Source organism: Abramis brama (assembly GCF_963993115.1).
Source record: "Abramis brama genome assembly, chromosome: 4".
In the NCBI taxonomy this organism is placed as follows: Eukaryota; Metazoa; Chordata; class Actinopteri; order Cypriniformes; family Leuciscidae; genus Abramis; species Abramis brama.
The window spans coordinates 45,620,242-45,646,177 of NC_139966.1; the positions used below are offsets into that span (position 1 = coordinate 45,620,242).

At 38.1% G+C, this 25,936-nt stretch overlaps 2 protein-coding genes across 3 annotated transcripts in view; both read right to left on the minus strand.

Annotated features, from left to right (window-relative positions):
• Positions 1-20,612, minus strand: part of ube2h (ubiquitin-conjugating enzyme E2H) — a 31,901-nt gene extending 11,289 nt beyond the window's left edge. The window contains exon 1 of the mRNA XM_084111854.1: positions 20,338-20,612. Coding sequence (XP_083967980.1) covers positions 20,338-20,390 — 53 coding nt within the window. The 5' untranslated portion in view covers positions 20,391-20,612. The remainder of the gene's footprint in view (positions 1-20,337) is intronic.
• A 373-nt stretch (positions 20,613-20,985) lies between these two features.
• Positions 20,986-24,890, minus strand: zc3hc1 (zinc finger, C3HC-type containing 1). 2 transcript variants are annotated; one of them, XM_084110737.1, is made up of 11 exons: positions 24,730-24,890; positions 24,091-24,193; positions 23,574-23,724; positions 23,406-23,489; positions 23,194-23,321; positions 22,965-23,113; positions 22,633-22,885; positions 22,297-22,500; positions 21,892-22,104; positions 21,729-21,796; positions 20,986-21,600 (listed from the first exon to the last, which is right to left on the minus strand). In XM_084110737.1, exons 1-11 carry the CDS (start codon positions 24,861-24,863, stop codon positions 21,468-21,470), a joined length of 1,620 nt encoding a protein of 539 aa, XP_083966863.1. In that variant the 5' UTR covers positions 24,864-24,890; the 3' UTR covers positions 20,986-21,467. The 2 variants fall into 2 exon arrangements, with proteins under 2 accessions (XP_083966863.1, XP_083966864.1); XM_084110738.1 differs by having other exon boundaries at positions 21,581-21,796.
• Between the last annotated feature and the right edge of the window lie 1,046 nt (positions 24,891-25,936).

The following is a 25,936-nucleotide window of genomic DNA, read 5'->3' on the forward strand; positions in this document are numbered from 1 at the left end:
TACTGTTTTAGGACACCAGCTGGCTTCTTCATCAGTTGTAGCTGTAAGCAGCTGTGGTCACCAAGGGGTTAAACATCATGGGTTTATTTTAGGCAGTGAAGTATATCTGCAGAGGCTGAGAGAATAGAGGAAACACCCAGGAAGAGTGTGATACTGCACAATGTTTTCACTCACTGATTCAATTCTGAAGAATGTAGCACCATCATTAGCTGCTTATTCCCAATGAACACAGAGACTCGGAGCAAACACCATCCTGAAGATCGGACTGATGACTCATGGGGAACAAGCTCCATTTTTCACATGGCTTTTTCTTTAACACATGAAATCACAATCCGTTCAGGAAGGAATGCTGCTGTCTCCTGAGATAAAAGAGAAAGGGGGCGAGTGTATGTATGTGTAGCTTCAGAAGACCTGTTAAAGAATCTGTGCCCATCACTGTGATCATGAGTCCTCCAGTGGAGAAGAACCACGCTGAGCTGTCTGGCTGTACCCAATGACATGTGGGACTACTTTTTGCCTGTATATTAAGCCTCTTTTGGATGGACACAAAAGCAATTGCTCATGCATGTACAGGCATACACACACACACACACACTCACTTTAAATACTGAAGCCTGGAGGCTGCAGGGGTTTTTCTCTATTCCTCATGCCTTTGAGGCAGTTTTGATGCCGGTTTCCCCTCATCTTGAAGACGACTCAAGAAGAGATGGATTCATACTAGCATGGGAAGAAAATTACAGGTAATTTTCCTCTCCACCTACATGCTTTAAAAAACATTCACCAGCGCGGATGACTCGAAATCTCTCTTCATTTGTAGACAAAGATAATTAAATAGTCCTCCATCAAATCTTCAGCAGAACTGAAGGCACGTGTTTCTCCTCTGAAGCATCGGTGACACAGATTTAAAATAGATTGCTATTAATTTCCATGAATCCTGTACACATTAAGGAAATAGTGCTGTCAGTATCGACTCCTCATCAAGTCATTCCAATAATAATTTTTTTGTCAATGTGGAACCCAAAAGGAGATATTCAGCAGATTGTCCAAGCTGCCCTTTTCCCCACAACAACAAAATGCATGGCAATTTTGACTCCATAAAGCTCCAAAGAGGGGGAGAAAAAATCCATAACCACAGGATTCATGTGTTATAATACAAGTCTTTTGAAGCAGGTTTGATTAAGGAACAAATACAGATGTCATTATTCACCACAAATTTCACAATCAAATTTTGTCTGCACTTCCACATATTCAAATGACGCAAAAAACAAAATAGTTCTTGTGTTAAAACTGATCGTAACTTAAATGTCTGTTCAACTCCAGCCGGCTGCTGAAAAAGCAACCCAAACGTGTTCTCTTCTCACAAGACACTGCCTTGACACCCACCTGTTTTCCTCCATCTCATCGCTCCCTCCCCCTTCAATGGATTTGTATGGATTAAGCCATAATCTACAGGAGACCCTTGGGCCAATGTTCCTTTATGCACATGTATAATCTACTCACACACTCAAAAGACTGATCAATAACCTCACTCAGAAATATCTGATACATTCAAGGAAAAAGAGAAAGCGCCAATCGGATTAGCGTTCATGTATGATGAAACACCACGTGCTTAGACATGGATTCCTACCAGCTGTTGTGGTTGGTTGCACAATGCCGTCTCATGCACAAATGATTACGAGTGTTTATAAACCTGTGTGAATGAACAGGTCCAGACAAGCATGTTTATGGTTATATGATCTTATAGAGAAACTGTCTTGTTCTGCTTTGCCCTTTGGGTTAAAAAAAATAAAAGAACAAAAAAATAAAAGAGCATTTTTGTAAATGGTCATAACACATGTGGGAGAAAACCATTGGGGTTTCACCTTCTTTAAGAAGTCTGTTATGAGAAAAGAACGTCCTAGCCTGGACAGACAAATAAGGGACAATCCCAGCATGGAATTTATGCTCAAACACTTTCTATATATGCAGTAAGAGCTATTTTGGTCATTTTGTCAGCACTTTGGTCACTCCAGCTGCACTATTTTTTACATAGTTTTATGTACAGCATCAGACAGTATTTGGCCATTTATTGTGTGTCACTGTAAATGTTTCACTGTTTATATATGAAGTTCAAAATGAGCATCAGAATGGGGAAGAAAGGTGATTTAAGTAACTTTAAACGTAGCATGGTTGTTGGTGCCAGACGGTCTGGTCTGAGTATTTCAGAAACTAGGGTTACAGAGAATGGTCCGAAAAAGAGAAAATATCCACAGAGCGGCAGTTCTGTGGGCGAAAATGCCTTGTTGATGCCAGAGGTCAGAGGAGAGAATGGACAGATATCAAAAATAACCCCTCGTTACAACCGAGGTATGCAGAAGACCATCTCTGAACGCACAACATGTCGATCCTTGAAGCAGACAGGCTAAAGAAGCAGAAAAACACACCAGGTGCCACTACTATCAGCTAAGAACAGGGAACTAAGGCTAAAATTCACACGGACTCACCAAAATTGGACAATAGAAGATTGGAAAAATGTTGTCTGGTCTAATGAGTCTCAATTTTTGCTGCGACATTCAAATGGTAGGGTCAGAATTTGGTGTAAACAACATGAAAGCATGGATCTATCCTGCCTTTTATCAATGGTGGTGGTGTAATGGATTCTGGGATATTTTCTTGGCACACTTAGTTAGTACCAATTGAGCATCATTAAAAACTCCACAGCCTACCTGAGTATTGTTTCTGACCATGTCTATCCTTGTGTGACCACAGTGTACAAATCTTCTAAAGGCTACTTTCAGCGACATGTCACAAAGCTCAAATCATCTCAAACTGGTTTCTTGAACATGACAATGAGTTCACTGTACTCAAATGGCCTCCACAGTCACCAGATCTCAATCTAATAGAGCACATTTGGGATGTTTATGGATTTTCAGTTGACAAATCTGCAGCAACTGCATGATGCTATCATGTCAATATATGGACCAAAATCTCTGACCAAAACCAGAATGTTTCCAGCACATTGTTAAATCTATGCCATGAAGAATTAAGGAAAAACTCGGTACTAGCAACATGTACCTAATAAAGTGTCTGGTGAGTGTATAATTATAATTTTATATATTTATATATTTTATATAATTGTATATATTATATTTGATAAAATATATACAAGTATAATTATATAATTTTAAACTATTTTTAATTTTTAAGTTATTTTTTATTAAATTTTTCTCTTGTAGGTCCATTTCTTTATGCAATTCACAAGAATGAAAATCGCAGACAAACAGGAACCTAAATCAGATCAAAATTGAAACAGGTACGCAGGTTGACATACAGGTAAAGTGTGTTCTCAGACTTTTTATTAGTGAAGTCGGCGGCCACCGTGCTGAATCACAGCATGAGTCACAGGGTACAATTACAATTAAATCTGTCTCTTGTGCAAAAGACACAAACACAATAGCCAGGTTTGCCCCCTCCCTGCAGGAGCAAATCCCTCCTGTTCATTCTGGATTGCCAAGGATGAAAACAGCAGGCAGACATCAACTGCCAAGGCACAACAGCGTAGCAGCATGTTTTTTTCCTGAGACGCATTCATTCACCATTATAGACAAACACAGAAAGGAGGGAATCTTGTTCTCTGACACCTAATGCTAACGGCTGGCCTTGGGGCACAGGCAAAATATTTACCCACTGCCAACGGGGTGGAAAGCACGTCTGCTTGTTAGCGCAACATTACTTACAGATGATTAAAGACAATACATCACCATTCTACCGCACGCCAGTACAGTTAATGTAAGAGCTTTGTGGTCTAAAATATTTATGTTTATGCCAAGGGCTCTGGACATTCTGTCTGAAGCATTTCTATTTTGTAAACCACTCAGACACCTCAGTCAACTAACAGGGTCTCAAATCTACTAGTGTTGGTTGGAAAAAACAAAACAATTGGAGCTTGTGGTGCAACATCTACAAAACAGAATAGACACTCAGGCCCTCACACAAGCTAAATATGCTAACTATTTTATTTAAACCTCATATTAAGGTGTAATTGAGCTCTAAAAGTGACCACCCAAGCTCCAAACACAAATTAACAACTTTAGCCAGATTTTTTAATTTTCTGAAGAAAAAGTAAGTGGTGGTTGAATGCAAAACTCACCAACGCATTGCTAGAGTGTTCTTAGGGTGGTTGCTAAGGTGTTGCTAGGTAGCTGAATTTCTCCGCCACTAGTAAGGACACGTTAAATCTGACAAAGTGGTTTAATAAAGTGAGTTTTTGTGAAATGCTACATCTTATTACATTTTACTGTCCCAATCATTTTTATATGGGATGATATAAATATACTGCCCTAACAAAATACCAATTTTCATCATTTTTTACAGTAGCAATGTTTATTCATGTACAATGTACACTGAGTCCATTTCGCGGCAAGGTTTCTCGGCCACCACAGAGTTAGGCTAAATTTCTTAAAGTGGACATAAAGCCTTGAAATATGGCCAAAGCCAAATTTTGAGCACTTTTTAACTGTATCAGACTTATTTTTATGGACCCTTATACTTGGCAAACAGGACAATGCACACAGCCGTATTGCGCCAAATTTCACATGCTCACAAGAATCTATTGCGCGCTCATGAGCACGTGGAATTTTCTGGTGAGCACAAGATAAGTTTCGCGTGCATATGTGAAAGTTTCTCGTGCGCACGCGAGAGTCCGTATATTTTTTATTTTTGCAAAGGTCAGTTTAGGGGCTCCATAGAAATGACTGGATACCAAAACAAAGGTAAATGTGACTGCACCTTTATGGGTTTCCAGAAGCATATACAATCACTAACTAACAACAGAACTCAATTGAAGAAAATTATATGAAGTAGAAAAAAAATCTTGACCTATTAACAAAACAAATGTAATTTTTACTTTCAGACGTTGCATTCTGACAGATGTGAAAAGGCTGGCAGATTCTCTTTCTCTCTCTCTCTCTAATGCATACACAAGCACACAGTTGGGCAGATGAAAGACAGGAAGTGTGACAGTTTTTAGTCTGCACGCCTCTAAGAGGAAGTACATGGGTTCACAGATGGAGAAACAGACAAGACGCACCTTGAGGTTTAAGATTCCATTCAACCATCGAGTGATTATGGGTCATGATTTGCATCAGGTCAAACAGGGTTAAAAAGGCAGACATCAAACCTGAAAGGAAGCCATCTATGGCCATTGCCAGTACCCCTAAAACAACATCCTACCCTAGTGTAACCTCACACCCTTCCCCAGCTGCCTGGCTCAATGAAACTCTGTGTAAGTCTGCTCTGTTCTGGACTGAAGTTATGCTGTGTGCAGCTAACCTCTGGAGTCACATGCATGAATGTTTAACCATTTTTCTCGATTCTAGTTAGATTTTAAAAAGAGACTGGGTGAATTAGTGAGAACTATGCATTATTACAGTGACCATACCCGTGTAACAGTCTGTGCGCAGTAAATGGACCCCACTGCAACAGCACGACAGTTTCATCAAAACGACATTTGAACACACACATAAAAATGACAAAAATCTCCCTTCCCTTTTCCTAGCTCTCTCCACTAGAGCTCTATTTTATTCCCTAATTAACCACCTCTCATTTGATCAGCAGGAACATGAGATAGTCCTCATCTCTCCTGGACATCTGCTGTACTCTAGACTAAAGCTGGGCAAAAATGTAATATATATTCATGGTGATTTGGCTGGTGATATGAAATGAAGTAACATTGTCAATATCTCAGTGATTTTAAGTATTAATTGCCTCTTGGCCATTGCATTTTCTAAAGGCCGTCATTAGACACATTTTGCAAAGTCTTTCCTTGTCTTCTGGCTTTTTAGTTCAAACTGTTTGTTTCAATGATTTAAAATTGTTCACGGATATCCATGTGTTTTAAAGGTAGGGTATGCAATGTTTTTCATTCACTCTTGTTGAAACTTCGCATCCTGATAGCAATCAAGAATAGAAGTGTGCTAAATATTAAAAAAATGTACATATACACTGCCTGGCCAAAAAAAGGTCGCTGTTTGTATTTAAATAGGCAAATGCTAAAGAGCCTATGATTGGATCATTATTGCAGTGATTATTATGTTTCTAGCATGTTATATGTTTGGCAATAATCCTCACTGATGGAGTGTGTAGCTTGATGCACCTCTTGATATAAATAAATGTTGTGATGTTATTTTCATCAAGAGGTGCATACATTTTTTGTCAAGATCTTGTATTAACAATGCAAGAGTCAAGCACTCTGTAGCAGAAATTGGTCTCAGGACCAAAAAAATTGGCTACCTGCCTAATATCAAGGTATGTATTTGCATACCTCCGCACACCCTACTCACGCAGCCATCACACATCATAAGCGTGTTCCATGAAGCTATGCGGAGTTGTAGACAGACAGCACCACAAACAAACAGCAGCCGCATTTCACAGTTCCTCCTGAACCAAAACAATGAGCTTATGCTGCGTTCACTACCGTGATTAAGGGATCATGACTTCTACTTGGAGCGTAGATAAATAAATAGATAAATAAATTCATAGAAAAAATGTCCTGTTTACATTTAGAGAAAAACAATGAAATTATTATAAAAACAATTTTTAACTTAACTTACATTAAGCATTTGAAAAATATATGGGAACAATGGCGTGGTTAAATTAAGCAATAAGCCCCGCGAAGCCGTGTTTTACAGTGGATTTAGAACAGCTAAGGTGCGTTGTTAGGCACGAAGCGGCGCTGAGTATAAGCTTTTATAAAATGGTTACTCCATAAAAATTTTCATTTTAATATTTATTTTATTCATAAAATAAACACAAGTAACAAAAAATATAACATTATAAAACATTTATTCCTCCGCCAAGCAATGTAGTGCCAAAGAGGTTGCTAAGCAACACATACAGCAACAAAGAATCACAAACGGCAGTTGCGCAGTAATAGTCCAGTCATTTTATGAAAAAAGGTTGAACAAATTGCAACAGAAGCAAAATCAACTGATTTTGTATCCTCAATATGTCCTGAGTAAGGAAAAAAAAAATCCCATTAGGGGAAAGTTTCGAAAAAGACCCAAATATAGGGCTAAACATTGGGTATAGCCAGGTGAAAATGTCTTGTTGAATTTTGTTGACATATAACAGTAAAATACTTAATGTTAAGGTCTGAATGTAACCCATTTAGGCTACCCATGAACATTAATACATAGAGGCAGGAAGTACTTTAGAAACCATTGGCTATACCCAATGTTTAGATCTGTTGTGGTATTTATGCAAAATTAGCACATACGTAATTAGATTATGCACCGTTTGTCCATGTTAACAAAAAAATTCCAAAAACTTGTAATACATTTTTTGTTTGTCTTGATGTAAGTAATCAACTCAGTAATTTTCATGGTGATATCTAAAGGTTAAAATTTGTACCCTATTCAAATAAGAAAAAGAATGAATAGGCGTATGAATAGGCTATATTTGGGTCTTTTTCGAAACTTTCCCCTAATGGGATTCTTCAGGACTTTTTTTTCCCCCTTACTCAGGACATATTGAGGATACAAAATCAGTTGAGTTTGCTTCTGTTGCAATTTGTTCAAGGTTGACCCCCATTTTGGCTTAAAATGACTGGACTATAATACTAATGTAATGCGGTCACAGGTGTATGTTTGCTGAGTAATTTACAACGGCTTCGAACGTGGCTCAACCAATCAGAATCAAGGACTGGAACTATCCGTTTTATAAAAAAATCTTCATGCCATTAGAGCAAATATATAGGAAATATCAAACATGTATTGAATAATGTAAAAACACTGAGAACGTCTAGATATATGCCAGAACAGAAACACCACACTGCTGTGACACGGCATCTGCTATCTGTGAAGCATTATACCACATCAGAGATCATACACAAGCACCTACTAGAGCAAACACCTATACTTAATTATGTAGGACTGATCCAGATGCATGCGTTGTAATGATCAACTCCAGATATGTCTGTTTGCATTATGTCTTATAAAAAGCTAGTCATCTGTAGCCATCTTTAGTAGAGGAATGTTGAATAAACATTATTACACACTTGCATTTTCGTTGCCAACGTACACGTTACAAATATTATCCGCTGTGCCAGCATAAGTGTGCATTTGTTGATTTGAAAGCGAGTAGCAGCTGCCTGGTAATGTATGTGTGTTTAGATATGAGAGCGGATGAGTGGGCGGGGGGGGATTTAGCACTACCAGTCATCTTCAGTAAAGCACAACCCGGAGACTGCTTAGCTTTAAAGTTAGCAATCTCGTCTAAACCATCTCTCATAGTGTTAACTAACAACAGCTGATTTCAGATTGGGACCCATTTAATAATTAAAAAATAGAGAGTTATAAAGAATAAAAGGTAAAAAAGATAATTAAAAGATAAAATAAAACCAAGAACAATGACCAAAATACAGGCAATTATTAGTGACTGAGTGATATCTTAAAGAAAAGCATGGCTTTTATAAAGTCAATATATGAGATTCAATTTAATGTAAAATCAAACATACACAACATTGCTGCAATAAAACTTATATAATTTTTTGAACATAATCATTTACAAAACAAATTTAATCAATTAATTTGAAATGTATGATAATTAATTTGAAAATTAAACAAAAAATAAAATAAAATAATAAAATAAAATAAAATAAAATTAGTTTGGAGCATGGAGACAACCAATAACGGATACATGTATCCTACATTGTCCAGTTATTCTGTTTACTTGGACCGCTGTGGAAGTGTTAACCATCACTGCTGGGTCAGAGTCCAGCTAACCTCTGGTATACATTGCCGTTACGGAGTCTGACCTTAAACGCTGCATGCCATGCCCTCTAAATAAGGGAAGCAGTTGTACAATAGTGCTCAGGGCAGCGACATACCTCAGGGCAGCGACATACGTGTGTGCCATTTCACAGAGACACGCAAAGACCTGGAGTTTAAAGCCTGAACTGAACATAATAATGCTTTCTGTTAGCAGTATTGGAGTACAAAGAGCTAGATGCAGTATATAGTATACAGCCTGAACATATCCAGGATTTGGAGTCAAGTGGATTGCATTTATGCCCCTTTGGCTACAAAACGTACACAATAGACTTGATTTCCCTATACCAAGGGGTGGGCGATATGACCAAAATCACAATAGAAGTAATTTTATTACACGATAACAATATATATCACAATATTGTTATTTTTGCTTTAAATAAGGTTATGATGTCAAAAAAATGTATACTGTTGAAATTTCCTAATTCTTATCACCATGTTCAATATCACAAAAAACTAATATTAGCCTAAGTTTAAAAAAAACGCTTACTGAAGACAAGTAAACAGTGAACAAAGAACTAGGAACAAAGGAACTTATTACAAGCATATAGGAAAACAAACTACTATAGATCAAAGACACAAATGAAATAGACCAACCTGAAAAACTTCAAGCACTGGAAATAAGAAATACTACACAAATTGTATAAATTAATGAAATGTGTAAAAAAAACTGCATAGTCTTCACGGTGTAAATTAAATATACATACATTTTTATTAATTTACAAAAGTGGTTCAGTCATGAGCAGTGAGAGATTTTCTCTTTTGTCGTATGATTAACATTAATGACACAGATAGCAGCAGGTTTATTAGGCTGCTGTCACTTTAAGAACAATTGCACTGCAACTGTTTATGTTCACTTAAGACATAAATGACTGTTCACTTTGACCACACATTTAACCATTCAAGCCCAATTAGGTGGCAAAAAAACACACTCAGTTCAGTACTAATGTGCTCTATGAGCAGCGGCTTCATGTGCGTCTCTCAGACAGCGCTCAGAAACTATCTCTCTCAGACAGCGCTCAGAAACTATCTCTCTATCTCTTATGAACGATCATAAGGCCTATTTGAAGAAAAAATGCTTTTGTTACAGAGACATCATTGATGTGGTTTTGCATCAGTGTTGTTGTTGTAAACTAAAACTATAAAAAAAGTAATCTTAAAAACAAATGAAAATGTTTCCATGGCAACTAACTGAAATAAAATTAATTTAATGTGAAGCATTAAAACTTTATTAATATAGACTTTACTATAACAAAACGACTAAACCTCAAATCAAAATTGAAAATCCAAAAATAAAAGCTAATTCAAAACATTAATAAATACTATAACAGTATAATACTAAAATTCTTTATATATAAAAGTCTTGCATTTGATTTTCCCTTTTGTAAGCTTAAGGACAGGAAATGACATCACGGAACCTGACATGGCTCATGTTTTTCTGCAGTTAAAATGGTTTCAGATGTGCATGTCTGTAGCAATACTCTCTTTGCAGAAAACAATATCACGGGACCCGACATACCTTCACTTTTAATCTAATACCACAAACTGACTTCATTACCATTCTGATGTCCACTTATATTGTTTACTGCAGCGTAAATGACCTGAACTTGGAAGGTTACTTTTTTTCTAAAGGCCATTTTCAAACTAACCACACACATTTTGGTCTCCATCTAACAATTTATAATAAAAAAAATCTTAAAGAAACACAGAAAAGACTACAAAATGCCATAAACCCATTTAGCATATCAACAGTCACATATGGCACAGCGTCAAGGTTGAGCGGCCCATGATTTGCTGGCATGTTGAGGTGAAGCATTCTGATCTACTCTAGTGCAGGATCCAAATCTGTTTTGATTTTACTCCGTACGAAAGCAGCTAACCTCCCTTCCGACATCACAAGTTTCTTATTCCGAGTGGAATGCTGCAATCTGAAGCGCTCCAGTAGGATGAAATCTCTGATCCCAGAGGCCTGAACATAGTCGGTGAATAAATACTGATGGAGCAAAAGAGACGGGGAAAGAAAAGCCTTAGCACACTTAACATATCAATGCCTGTCGCAACCCACAGTTCAAAGGCAGTAAAATCCAAATGGAAATGCCCTCTTGAATAAAACTTCAACCTGTTCACTGCCACGTATGACCATAGAATGTTTGTTGGCATATAGTGTACAGGTCAAATGCATTTCCACAAAGACCAGAAAATTAAGCACGATTTGTACTTTCAGTGAGAAAATGCTTATGCACGCAGCAGGAAAGTGGTAACCTGTTTACATGGGAGCTAAAATGACATAAACTGTATGTAACAGTTTTGACTTCAAGTAACCATATATTTCATACTAAAAATAAGGCCATAAAAGTTAGAGGCATTACAAGGCTACACAGCTATTATGAGTTACAGAATCTCCTGTGAGAGATCTTGATCCCTTTCCTGCTCACATAGGGGCCAGCTCCTGAGAACACACAAACCAGCCAAACACGCACCGCCTCTCGCCAGAATCACATCCTGCAGCCAAGTGGACCCTGCTCTCATTTCCATAGACAAACAGCAACAAAATAGAGTGCCACAATGAGCTTTCATTAATGTTAGTCTGCATGTAATCCCACTCTTATGATAATGATGCTACTAAAAATGTTAATTTTGTCCCTCGGCACACTGACCTGAATTGCATTTAGTAGAGTTCATATATATATATACACACATATAGACATACATATACATATATACACATATATATATAAAAATGTTCTATGTGTGATTCATTCAAATAATGTGCATATTGTTTTATAACATTGATATTACAATTTTAAACCGACTGACAGCCTATTACATATTTTTATAATCAAGAAGGAATAATTTTCCTTGTCTCCTTCACAATAAGAGAGTAGCTGGCATCTTCATCTACATTTCAATTTCTTACAAAATCTATTTTTTTTTCTGGCTTTTTCAAACAGGGTTCTATGGCTTACAAAGGGCAGGGTCCATCAGCATGCAACACACCATGGCTCAAACGACCATATCACCTGAAACATCCTGCAGTGACATGATAAAGAGCATACGCACTCAGCTGATTACACCACAACTCGTACAAATGCAATACTTCCAATTTCTCCATCAAAAAAGGTCACATGACATCTACAAGTGATAGTTATACATTAGTAGAGCAAGACAGTCTAATATAGGTCACAACGATATTCATATACATCAAAGCTAATCTGATTATCTAGTTTCACAGTAGTGATTACATCCGTTTATCTGCAGCATTTAGATTTGATCTAACAGATAATTGTTGTGCGTTTTGGACCGTTATAAAAATGGTGATTCACTTATTCTCAAAAGGGAAAAAAAAAAAGCACACATGTGGCAAAGCCCCAATCATCAGACAAAGAGAGGAACTTCAGTCCATCTGTTTTTCAGCCTGAGGTTGGCCATGCGTGCAGGAAACTGCAGTGTTATTGTGGGATTACAGAGGGCCTCATATCTCCCACTGTCAAGAGGCAGACGCATCCACAACCCGACCCGTTTGCCCTCCCTGTCCGTCAAACTCACTGTAACAGAAACAATCCTAACCAGTCAATAATCTCATCTATATTTAGAATCTTGTAGATAAATTAAGCTCAAATACAGAAACTCTGAGCAACATTTGGTAAAGCTACAATAATTAGACATAGAAACTGAAATAAAAAAGAGATTTCATACAAAGATGAACATTTTCTTAATTTCCATACTTGCACTGGTCAAAAAAATTGTATCATCCGAGGAACACTAAAGCAGCCGTTTAGCAGGATGTTCAGGCTACTGTTTTCCATACAAAAGAAAATGGATGGCTAATCAGATCAGCAAGGTCCATAAAGATAATAAATAAGAAATACTATTGCATAAATATATATATTTAAAAAAAAAATCATTATAAACACTATAAAATAGATAAATAAGTAAATAATTACTCTCAAAGTTTCCTTAAAGTTACACTTGTATGTAACTTTTGCCGATATAGCGGTTAATAAACAAAACTTCATATGTCTTGCAGAAGAACAGTGTAGCAGCACAAGCCGGAGCTACTTCTCTCAGATTATGTATATGAGAGTCACGCTGGTACTGAGCTACTCCGCAACGGTTGACATCCCGCAAATAATCAGAATATAAAAACTTATTATAGGCGTACTGTAGTGCTTCAGGATAAGAAGACGGATTCATGATGTACCCGCTCATTATATACATTTTGAACAAAACAAAAAAAGTTACATTATGTACCTTTAAGTCATATAACAGATAGCAAATTAAATGTTTTATTTTTGCATTTACAATTTATTTTATCGGCTTTATCCAAAGTGACTTACAGTGCATTGAAGCCTATGATGTTGATTTTGTTAGCCCCATGTTCTACCAGTTGAGCTGCAGGAAACATCCATACTTGGTAAACCTGACAACAAGTGTCAGCCCTTCTGAGTCATTTCAGTTACGTACTCGCAACATACGCACATTATAACAGCAAAAACAGATGAGAATGTTGAGGAATATCTTCCTTTGGCAAACAAAGAGGCAATAACACAGCAGCAATGCACTCCTAAGACTCCATGGGAATATGAATGCAGGCTGGGGAAGGCAGGATGTCAGCTCACGCACAAAAGGGCCCGATCGCACCAGATAAAGCTCTCAATTGGTCTTACACACCAGGGCTTTTGCCTCAGCACCATGGGGAACCGATACATTCCACTAAACACAAGGGGGCATTTCTAATGTCGCTGGTTTTCCCTTTACAGTGCTGGCAAGGGCCCCGGAAAACTTTCGCCACTCTCTGCATCTTTTCTCAAATTAGCGGAGCCGAACAATGGATGCTGGTACACTACGAATCCCCCTCCCCCTCGCCGCCACATACATGGCACTGAAATGTTATGACAAACCTTCAGGCTGACAACAAGACGGAGACTTCGAGCCAAGGAAAAGCACAGCTTTGCTATTCAACCGGCAGCTTTACGGGGGGAGGATTCATACCGCTGAGCTCACTACCATTAACAAATGCTGTTTACAAACAGCAATGCCTTTTTTTAAAAGATGGGGTTGTATAATCATCTTTGTAAGAGTCTAACAGTCAATCTCTTTATTTTTCCTGTGTAAAATCGCTTATGCAGCCTTTGTTTGCTCGTCTAAAGCCTTGGCAGTCAAACAAGTGGATAGAAACACAAAGCATTCCTGAAGGGGTCTTGCTTTCCGTTTATAATCCTCTACTTGATTCTTAGTAGTCAAGAAAGGACAACTCAATGGGAACACCTAGATTTTTTTTCTTTATGTAGATGTAGATGTGTTTGCATAATCAAAGAATATGTAAGAGCTGGAAGCTATGCCAGTGGCCATCATGCCGACTATAAAATAGGCCCTAAATGCTCTCTCATTTGTCAAACAAATGTTCAAAAAGTCCCCTTGATTAACAAAAGTCCCTTGATTAATCAACCAACAAGTTGCGCAAGAAAATAGCAAGTACTCCTGGATCTATAGCACTTGTGTTAAGAACATACCTCCACATACAATGCTCGAACCTGGCACAAGTTATCAAATCACCTTTGAAAAAAGGTTGTGCCTTCTGAATACAGAATTTAGCATGACACCATGTTCTAGCCACACTGAAAGTGAAATAATGCGTGACATGGCCCAGTCACACAATCATAGCACATTTGACATTTAACATGCAGCTATATCAAGTGGGACTTCGGGACGATGATATTATACTGTGTGCAGGACTACTCTGCATGACGCTATATCTTGTGACTGGCTGGGACAAAATGAACATAAAAGAGACTTATCATATAATGGCTGATTCGGATACGATGTATATTCCTATGGAGACAGCGATGACAAAACACTGAACCTTTTGAAGGAGATTTAAGGATCAGTCAATTTAAGATATTTTGCGGTGTGTGTGTGTGTGTGGGGGGGGGGGGTTCATTCAGCAGGCAGAAGTCATATTTCACAAGATAAATTATGTTCGTAGCATAAATGGTGTGCAATAGTTTAGTGATGTTTTATCAATTATTTTTTAAAGCTAGGCCAAATTTCAAGAGCAAAAAAATGCAATTGACTTTTCAATTGACAATTGAATCTAATCTATGTAGGTCAAAATGAAAAATGTGAATAAATGTCCAGTGACATATTGATGATTTATTGCTGAAGATTTCATAATGACAAATCATTAGACTAACTAGGTAAACTGACCTTGCTAACTATTGATGCATTTCAAAGGCAAATAAATCAGTATGAAATGAGCCCTTCTGTTACAGTTGGTCCAGCTAATTAGATCAAGACGTGGTTTGGCAACGTGAGAAAAAAGCAAGAACCACTAGAGATCAGTCCACACTGATTAAATCAGGAGGTCTTTGAGTTCCAGATTAATATATTCAAAAAACCTACATCCCTCAGTGAACACACGATAGGCTAAATGAGAAGTGCAACAGATGTTACACAACATATTGACATTATGCTATTGCATGCTGCCCAGTCAAAGCCAACAGCCAGCTCTGACCTGTTCGAGCATGTTTCAGAAGTATCTGGTGATGTCAAAGACGGGTCATCATCTCTCTCTCTCTCAAGCTTAGGAAGTGCTTAAGGCAGCTCTGCACGGCGAGGTCATTCTGACATTCATTTCGTGAATTCCCAGTTGAGCGTGCTCCAGATCCAAAGCTCTCTGGTGCCTGTAGCAAATTACCGAGCGTGGATCGTGGAGTCAGATCATAACAGCTCTCTTTAAACGGCCCTTATGTTTGCCTTTCATAAGGTAGCGTGCATTTCAGGTTATGTCAGAAGGATACTGCGGAAAACAATAGTTATGCATGGAAAACACATTCCAGTTGCAAACACTTGTCCCAAGCAACAGAAGGCACTCTGGAAACCTGCTCCCAGTTGTCACATGTCTGTCGGTTTCCCCTTAAGGGAACAGGGTATTTAACTTGTGTTTTCTCAAGGCTGTCAGTGTGTATTTTGGGGGAGGGTGGGCGTCTTTGCATGTGTTTTGCAATGACAACAATTTGAGACAGTCCACCCACCATATTGTTTTAGAGCTGTCCCAGATCTCATGCACAGATCCCGTCCATATCCTCACATAATTAAGCTCAATTATGTAATTTCTGAGCCAAGTCACCAAAATTTGCCGTTTTATGAACACTCCCCTCACCTGCCATTGGTCAGCCTCAAACTTAAGGCCCATTCACACCAAGAACTAGTGTTTTTTCTGTTTTCGGCTGCAGTGATGAAGTTGGCGATGCGGACTCGTCATCTCCGCAGCAGTGCACGCACGTATTTGCACATTTCATAACATAATCTTAGAATTTTTGTTTTCCATTTGAATCAGTTCATTTAAAAATAGACATTTCAAGCTTTCGATAGATGTATTTCTCATGTCTGTGAGGAAAGTTCACGCTGAGTTTCGGTTGATTTTTTGACGTGCTCAAGTTCAGAGAGGCCAAGACGGCAGAAAGCGCATACTGTTTGTTTTCTTTATTTTACAAAAGCACAACGTTTAGTTATTGTGAGTGTTTCGAATTATGTATTAGGCTACTCTTGATGCAAGACCAAAAATGACAGAGTAGTTTAAGTTAAATGGAAGTGATCGCGCGCCGCGTGCTTCCACACTCCGCACAAAAACTTGGAATGGCACCTAATACTAGGCTAGCGCACATTTATCTAGGTTAATGTGAGAGCGTGCGGCCATATAAAATTGCTACTACTTGATGAGCCATATTTAAAGTCGATGGATGATATGCAAACGTTTGGATTTCCTGCCCAACATACTGTAATTATCACAAGGACCCGCCCTTAACGATCTATCCACGGACTGCGTGAGCTCACCACAAGTTTTTTTTTTTTCTTTGATTAACCGACTAATAAAAATTTTGGTCAACTAAGCCTCTTCTAGTCGACTACGATTAGTCGACTATTAGGGGGCAGCCCTAATAACGATTAAGATACAGTTCTAAAAATCTTTCTAAATATAAAAGAATTGCAGAGTTCATACCACAACTATGAAGATAACGGTACAGAGAAACGTTGGAATATCGTTGGAATCACTTTCAGAACGATTTTTTTTTTCAGATGATGAATGATAAAAACATTGACAGCCAATCAGAATTCATCCTGCTTTAAAGGGCCTATATGCAACTTTTTCCCCAAAATAAACGTAACAATAGCCTTTTTATTTGACCATTTATGACTCAAACATCTCCTGATGAGCATACTGACACCTTGTCAGCTTACAGTGGGTGCACCTATAAGCCTGTATCCTATTTTTCCTATTTTCTGTCGGGTCGGATTTTTCGCGCGCTGTCTGCGGATGTGACGTCAAGCGCGTTCATGTTAAACGTTTCAGATCACTCTGCCACCACCGCTAGTCAGCAATTAGCCTTAGTTTCTCAAACAATATATGTATTTGACTGTTCTTACCTCTGTAAACATAATGTTGACTTCTTTGCAGCGGATGACTTGTGAAGTGTGCACATACGAGAGCGAGCAGAAAGGAAGAGCAGTTCCGTTTTTTGACCACAGGTGTCAGTCGCGAGTTTAAATTTCAGAAAAACGCATATAGGCCCTTTAAAGAGCTCGAGCAATTAAAGCGGCGGATGACAAAACTGAAGCGCGTACATAGAACACACAGAACGATGTCGACCTCTGGTGTGTACGCTAATATAATTATCGTAATTTATCTTTATTGTTATCGTTCTTGGTGTGAACGGGCCTTTACACCATTGGTTGAGCCAATGTTGTGTTGGAATCCACTAAGAAAATAAATGTTTGGATAATGCACAACAGCCTATGGATGGCCTACTTATTATCGTCTCCTATGCTAACTTAAGCAGATAAATAAATAAATACACACCCCTCACCAATTATGTAAAACTAATGCTAAACAATAAAGTTACTGTTCATTTTTCCAGACATTCTGGACAATTACTGTGGTCATGTTTTCCTAGTGAAAGGTTTGTGGGATCCAGCTGACCAAAATAATAAAGGAAGGCAAATTACATCATTACTGTATTTATCTCTGTGCACGCATAGTCCACCTCCGAACTTCTTTTAATTTCTTTAAAAGGAAACTTTTAGGTCACACTTGCCACCTGCTTGAAAGGCTCAAAAAAGTTGCCCCTACCATCAGCTGTTTTCAGTAATTAAGTCCATTCACCTTTAACCTCCAGTCCTTCACCCGTGACCCCTGAAGTGTGAATTTTCTGCACTGCTAGATAACAACAGTAAACAGGTTTCCGAACCATTGTCTGCAATGTGCCCATCCACTTTTTCAGCAGCCTTGTTTCCAAAAGTATTTTTCCCATTGGGATTTTTTAAAAAGTCTTCATTTGAGAGATATAAGCCATGAAACAAGCCAACCAGCATACGAGGTGAATCACATTATACACTTTGATCTGAATCAAAAAAGAATTTTAAAAAAACAAGAAAAAAAAGACAAAGACTACACACCTTAAATGAGTAAAAGAACCACAATCCCAAGAACTATTACAACTGACAACCAACATAAAAACTATATTTTCATGTCCAATCTATAAATTCACAGTTCTTGATGGGAGTGGGCGGTTCTTTAGGCATGATTTGCTTGTTTTGATTATCTGATTGTAGGTGATTTCTATGCAAAATTATGGACAATGTAGTTTTTCACCAAAAAATACGCTTTTAAACAATTATTTATTTAAAAAGTTGAAATAATGCAAACTGGTGGCTCTTCAACAAAAGCATACACCATTAACAACATTATAGTTCACAATAGGTCAGTAAAATGAATTGGATTTTTTCTTTATGAACCTGACTGTTGAACTAATGTTGTGTGTGGGGCCACTTAAACACACTTTTAAGAGAAAGTAACCTAATAAGAGATAACAGATAAATATATCTGCATATCATATTGGGAGAGAAGAAAGTAGCCTAATTTAGCATTGGGAGAAGAAGAAAAAAATTACACACTTGAGCTTTAACTAGGAAATACTGTCACTCAACTCACTGTTTAATCCCACCTACTTGCAGTTTCCGGGTAGTAACAGAGTGGCCAATCATAAGGCTAGTTCCTACTGCTCGAGACAAAAACATAACGAGACATTCCCAGAGCCTTTCAGAAGTTTACACTGTCCCAAAGAGTGTTGCATAATTTACTTTTAATGTGCAGACGTCATAATCCTACACAAGACAGAAATTAAACGGCACAAACTAAACACATCGCAAGGACAGTCAGAAGCATGGAAACCTTCCTGATCTTTAAAACAAACAAATCTATGCGGGTTTCTTTTGTTTCAAACGGCTTGACATAACTGCACTTCATAAATGATCAACCCAACGTTTCCAAAACCAACAGAAGTGCGTGTTCTAGATGCTTAGATAGACAAAACACTCAACAAAACACACTGACAGCACAGACAAACCACATTACGAATAAAGGCATGGTAGTAGCACACATAATAGCCATGGAACTCTTGAGCAAAAGAAGACGAAAAACAACTCTACAAAACTTTTGCTGTGTCAATCACACCATAAGGGATTCTTATGGACTAGTGACATATAGACAAACATCCGCACCCAAGCACTGTAGCAACAACTTTAAAAGCATGAAAAGAAAGGTGGTAAATAGAAGCTAAATTTCCTGTCAAAACATTTAACCCCCAAAACGAGAACATTCGACCTTAACAAAAGCCAGAAAAACAAGATGGATCCTCCACGAAAGAGAAAAACACATTCAGACAGGATTATAAAATAACGCTGAATTTGAAGTTTATGTCATTTCGGATGTTATTATTTAAAAAACATTTTAAAGCGTCTATATCATAAGCGTCTATAAGACAACGATCTGTGCATAAACATCGCATTGTTTTCGTGTAATACACATAAATCCGTGCTAAAAGCTCTTGGAAGGCCTACACATGTCTATTCTGATTATAAAACTGCAACAAAAACAATCGACAAATAAATAAATAACTGGCTTGTGAGGTTGTGCTAGCTCGCTAGCAGGCCAAATGCATAGTAACGTTCACTATTTTGCTCAAAAACACGTCTGGTTTTGTCAGATATCATATAAATATAGATATACGATTGGTATCTATATAAATATGTGTTTAAATCCTGTGGATGTCAAGCGTTGGTGTGGATTTGAAGAGAAAAGCGATGACAAAACACTCAAAGGACACAGAGCAACATATCTGCTATAAATAATCCTCAACATTTCTGCCTTTGAACACTGACAACGAACAAATCCCGTCGAGAAAAATCTGATTTCTAGGTTGAGTTATGTTATTTGAGAAATTAACGTCTAGAAATCTTGGCTTTGTTGCTGGCCGCACTGACAACCATCAAAACACTTTTGTTGTCAAAAGCTGATCACCATCCAATAAACCATTATACTGGCTTTGACAACTGTTTTTCAGACCAGACGGGCGCCCCGAATGGTTTAAAAACAACAAGAAAAGCGTTTTCGGGCTGTTTTCGTGAATATTTGAGGTATTTGACGGCTGTAGCTTTACAGTAATTCTGTTGTTTATATTTTAAAGGATACAGTTTCACCACGTCGGTGTCCATTCGTCTTTTGCCCGGACTTGGAGACGACATCTTTACACACTCCTCTTTCAGATGACCGAAGTTCAAATCTTCTGCGACTGATTCCCGATCCCTTGGCCTCTACCGAAACTGTATATTTTTGCACATTGGCACACGGCAAGCTGTCGTTTCGAGAGTTATTTTTCGCCCTCCACTTTCTGTCCGCAGCGGATAGCACTGGTAGTCCTCTGCCCGCACAGCTCTCTCTCACATCTATCTATCTATCCCTCCGCCGATGACGTCATGTCTGCGCGACGAAAGGTGTACCCCTCATTCCTCTTTCTATGCGGTGTTTCGGGCTGTCATAAGGAGTGGACGATTCAAATTTGTAGTACATCTGTAAAATTGTAGTTTTTTTGTCTACGGTGACAGTTTGGGCACAGCCCCCTTGTGCTACCGAACTTATTTATTTTATGCATATATATTTTTCCTTTAACAGTTCCATTTTTAATCCTCAATATTGGTAGTAAACAAGAATAAAACGACATTTTCCCCATTCTTTTTAAGGAACGTAATATTGCATTTTACAAGCATGTAAAAGCCATAGGAGTCAAATGTTTTTAAAAAAGTGGAGTATCCCTTTAAGACAACATAATGAAAAACCATACATAGTGAAAACCAGCAAAAGGAATATGTTTATTTAGATTAGGCAGAGATGCCAAGAATTGCATGCATGATGAAGGGCACTACAGGCAGCAATTACAGAGAAACTGATCCAAAAACAAATCATTTACATTGGCACTCTTTTCTAAATATGACATCTATTTTAGCTGGCATGTGGGTAAAAGACAAGGGATAAACATCTTTAAAAATGAGATTCAGCCCATTCACATTTATGGAAGTAAATATCATATACCTACTCAAACAATGCAGAAAAATCCTTGGCTGATCTATAATCTGAACAACGTCCAGCGATGATACAACTAGCATGTCTTCCAGTGTAGGTCTAGGAGCTTCACTAAAGCTTCCCTAAATTAGGCTAAAACCCTAAAGCCTGAGGTGGCGAGGACTATTTGGCAGTCCATGCAAGGTAAATTGCGCTGGCCACTGGTCTGTTGATGTTTGAATGTAGACTGGACAGACCCAGATTCAAAACAGTGTGTTAAAGTTATAATTTCTGAGAAGAACTCTGCTGGGCTTTCCTGTTCCAAGGCAAGGTCTTTCAGCACAGGCTGCTTTGATCCGTGTGGATTTACCGTCCCTTTCCCAACCAAACCCAATACTGTAAACAAGACTCACATTATCAAGAAACAATCTGATATGAAGGTACTGTCATTATTACAAAGGACAGCGCACCACTAGGATAACGTCACCAGGGTTTCCCAGTCCACTTTCCAAAGTGCAACTTACTGGCTTGGGGAAGATACCTGCCACTGTCGGAATATCGAGAACACCCTTTTTGATTTGTCATGAGGACCCTAGATAAAAAAATAATAATAAAAAAAACAGTGTTAGAGGGATGAAAAATTATTGTTAGCTTCAACAAAATAGTAGTTTGTCATATTTGGCTCACCTGAGATGGGCTGGCTCCTACTGGACTGAGGCTTCTTTTCATGGATAAGAACAGGGTGAGCGCTGCTTTCCAGCCTGGTTGAGGGAGTTCTGCCTCACAGCCAACAAAGACAGAGCCGTCTAGATTGCCTTCCTCTCTTCCCACACTCACCCAAGGACACCAGTCTCGGTGTTGGGCTACTGGGTCAAACATATTTCTGTGCATGGGCCCTTCCTATAACATAAAACAAAACAGGCTTAGGCATTTCAAATTTGAAAACGTGATGGTTTAATCGAACTTGTGGGGTCATTAAAAACAAATATGCCATTAGGACATCAGGTTATGCAGATAAATAAAATGCATGAAATATATTATATTGTCCTATAATAATAATAACAGCAATTTATACATAATTATAGTCCTTACAGAGCCACTGGCAGATGACAGACGTGGGCGTTTTGTCTTTCGCTGTGGACTAGAGGACACATCCATGGCCAGGTTTTCTCCTTGACCCCTGCGGCGGGTCATTGGTCTCTTGCCCCTGGACAGGGGGCTTGGAAGCTCATCATGTGGGATAGGGGAGTCTCTGCTTCTGGTGCGAAGAACCTGCGGGGATGATGTAGTGTCCATCTATATGCACAAGACAGTGTTGACAATTTAGATGGATGTGGACTGAACAACATCAAAGTAATATAATGGTCATTCCCAGTCTTAAAGTTAAACTCAACAAGACAAACCAATCTCAAAATGCGAAAGACTCACCTGCTCAGAGCGTGTGGAGTCTTGACTACGCAGCTTCATGCGACATGGAGTGGGGGACTGGGATGGTGAGGTGGGCATCCCCTTTTCCCCACTTACGCTTTGAGTTGGAGTCAAGGCAGTAGTAGATGTTGGAGACTGCGGAGGGTTTTCACCCTCTGAAACAGTCTCCATTTGATAGAAGTTCCACATCCCTACCTTTCTCATGCAGTACGAACAAGTGAGGATGGGCAAATTCATAATGTGTAGTGACGGGCTAAATGGAAACAAGGCATAGAATGACATAAAACCCGAAAGTTCTGCAAGAAGTCAAAAGTCACTGATTGGATTTTTACCTGGCTGCCCAACCACAAAGGGCTATGATGCATGCTGCCACCTGTACAGAGAGTGGATCTGATGAGACTTTAGAGGGAGAACCACCTTGCTTCACTTGCTCATCTTCAATCAAATGTAGGAGGACACCTATAACATCTTCGGTTAAGGTCTGAGGAAAAAGAAAATCCAAAATTATGAATGCATAGAAGAATCCTTCATAGACTTCCCTTTAAGAATAAAGAATAATACCATGGCTTTGAGCTGCTCTGGCTTCATAGCAGGCAGCTGCAGTTCTAGAAGGCAAGCACTCTTGAAACGGTCTACAAAGGCACCGAGTAATATCGTAGGCTCATTAATAGGAACCATCCAGAAGCGATCTGCAACACAAACGACATTATTGATAGCAATGATTGAGTTAGATGTTAAACAGACACAGACGACTAGTGAGCCTCTCAAAATACCTGGACATGGAAAATCTGGCCAGGAACAGAATTTCTCATGCTGCGTTTGAAGCTGCTTTAGCAACTCCGAAATCCGTCCTTCATCTAAAAAAAAGTGAAAATAAAAAGTCAGTGTGTGCAGATACAAAATATAGCTTCGCTCTATAATAAAAACAGAGCAAAACTTACATTTCTGGAAGTCCAAGGTTGCTTGGACTGATGCACAGAGAAAAGCCTGGCAACTAGAACACTTTAACATATCACAGTCTACATTGATCCAGCCGTACCGTGCACATCTCAGCGGCGAGAGCACACGGGGCTTTCCGGCCCATTTCAGACAGTGCTTATGTTAAGGACTTTTTTTGCAAAGGCAATGAATGAAACCAAAGTTGTGATCTTTTTTTCAAATTTTGATATAAAAGGACAGGACTTTAATAATAAACTACAATATTCCATAAAAGAAAAATAAGAACTGTCAATTCTGATTTCATGGTGACTAAGTCTATCAGGTTTTAAAGACCTTCTCATTCAGATTAATCAAACAACTAGACGTGTAATACAAACAACATCTTGAAATGAATCAAGGATTAATGAAAAGTCCAACAACTGAGTTGATTAGTCTAAAACAGACATGCAATTGTTGCCTTCTCAAATCCAGCTTCAGGCACTGACCCTGATGTTTTCACAGCGACACTCAAAAGGATATGGAGTAGGATTCTACTCTGTTGAAAAATGCTTCTTTGTTTGCTGCCTCACAAGGAGCTTTCCCAAGACCATTTGGAGGCAATGTGTTTGGATCCTGCTGCGAACTGAAATATGGAGAGAAAAGTGAATCAACCGAGTGCTGTATTTTCCACACATAAGTAAAACCCAAGTGACTTACTCCTTACAGGGGAAAAAAACCCATAACATCTTGAGATGTGATTTGGAACAAGGTAGTATACCAAGACCAGCTGTCATGCTTAAATAAATAAAAACATTTTGACCAGCTGGTAGCTGGTTTGTTGCTGGTCTAAGAAAAGCCTGCACCAGCAAATGACCAGTTAAAAACTATCTACAGGTTGACAGGGACTCGGGTAACGTGGTTTGTTTCTTATCTAAGCTGGTGGTCTTTAGCTAGTTTGTTGATTTTGCTAAGATGGTAAAGCAGTTTGCATCAGTTAAAGTCCATTTGGTACCATCTACTATGTTCAAAAACACAGCTACCGGTTTAAGTTACATTTTTCATCAGGGTTTTCAGTAAAAACTTAACCGATTGTCGAATTGCTCACCACCCCTGCTCTGCTTTCCTCCCGCACATTGTCACTTTTTTGTAACTTCTCTCTCATTATAATGAAACTCTTACCAATTAAACACGTTGTCTTCCGAGGCTACGCCTTCGTTTAGAAGTTCTCGCACTTTCAGGGGAGACACGAGAGGAGATTTGCTTTGTTTTTCGCCGTTTTCTGGGCGATTTGCGCGGCTGCCGAGCGCCGCCATGTTCGGTGTCTGTCTCTAAACACTCCCACTGCAAGATATCAATTATCAACATTTTTACACAGTTCCGCCCCATCCATTACAAACGTGTAGCGTGGTAACCATTTAAGAAGCATTCTGTCATTTTGCTAAATTTCTTATTTTGATGACAGGTTAACACCAAATTATAATAATTTAATTGTAGTGACCCATGACCAAGCTTGTTTTGTTCACCAAATATATGATGACAATTGTTCTTCTCATTAACATCTTAGTTATTTTAATCAGAGACAAACAAACAAACAAACAAAAAAAAAACAAAAAAAATATATATATATATATATATATATATATATATATATATATATGATTTATCCACATAATACAGCTTGTAAATATGGGGATTGAATTATGAATTGATGCTTCTTTAGTGTGATTCATAGACTGAAAAAGGTGCAATACACACATTTGACACACTCAGCTAGTTTGTGCAGAACATACAGTTAATGTAAGAGACATTTGTTTTTTTTGTAGACAGTCCAACTCATTGTGAGTAGTTCCTTTTATATTATTCAAACTGCAGTCTGATGGCCTTGAGTTGAGCTGGGAACAAAAATTATGATGTCTCATTTTGTAGGGTGAAAACTTAAATCGCAGTGTGTGTTGTAAAAAGATCTCTTAAGTGCTCCTCAAAATACAAGCTGCCATCAATATGCAAAATAATTTTTGCAGGTACATTTAGGACAATTAGTCAATTAGTCTTAATTATATTATAGAGATATAATAAATAAACAATTAATTCTTAAAGTAATGTATGACATTTGACATGAAATTTTGTTTGATATTTGACATCATTTCTTACTGATGATGATCAAGGAAATCCCTTGACGTAACCTTTCAAAGTGTGCACATGAATTTGAATTTGAAAAAATAATGATGTGCACTGAAAAATTATTTATAATAAATACTGTTATATTCCATAAAAAAGAAAAAATGCACATTTTGATATAATGGTGACTTAAAAAAAAAAAAAAAAAAAAAAAAAATATATATATATATATATATATATATAACATAAATGTACATGCAGCAGGGTT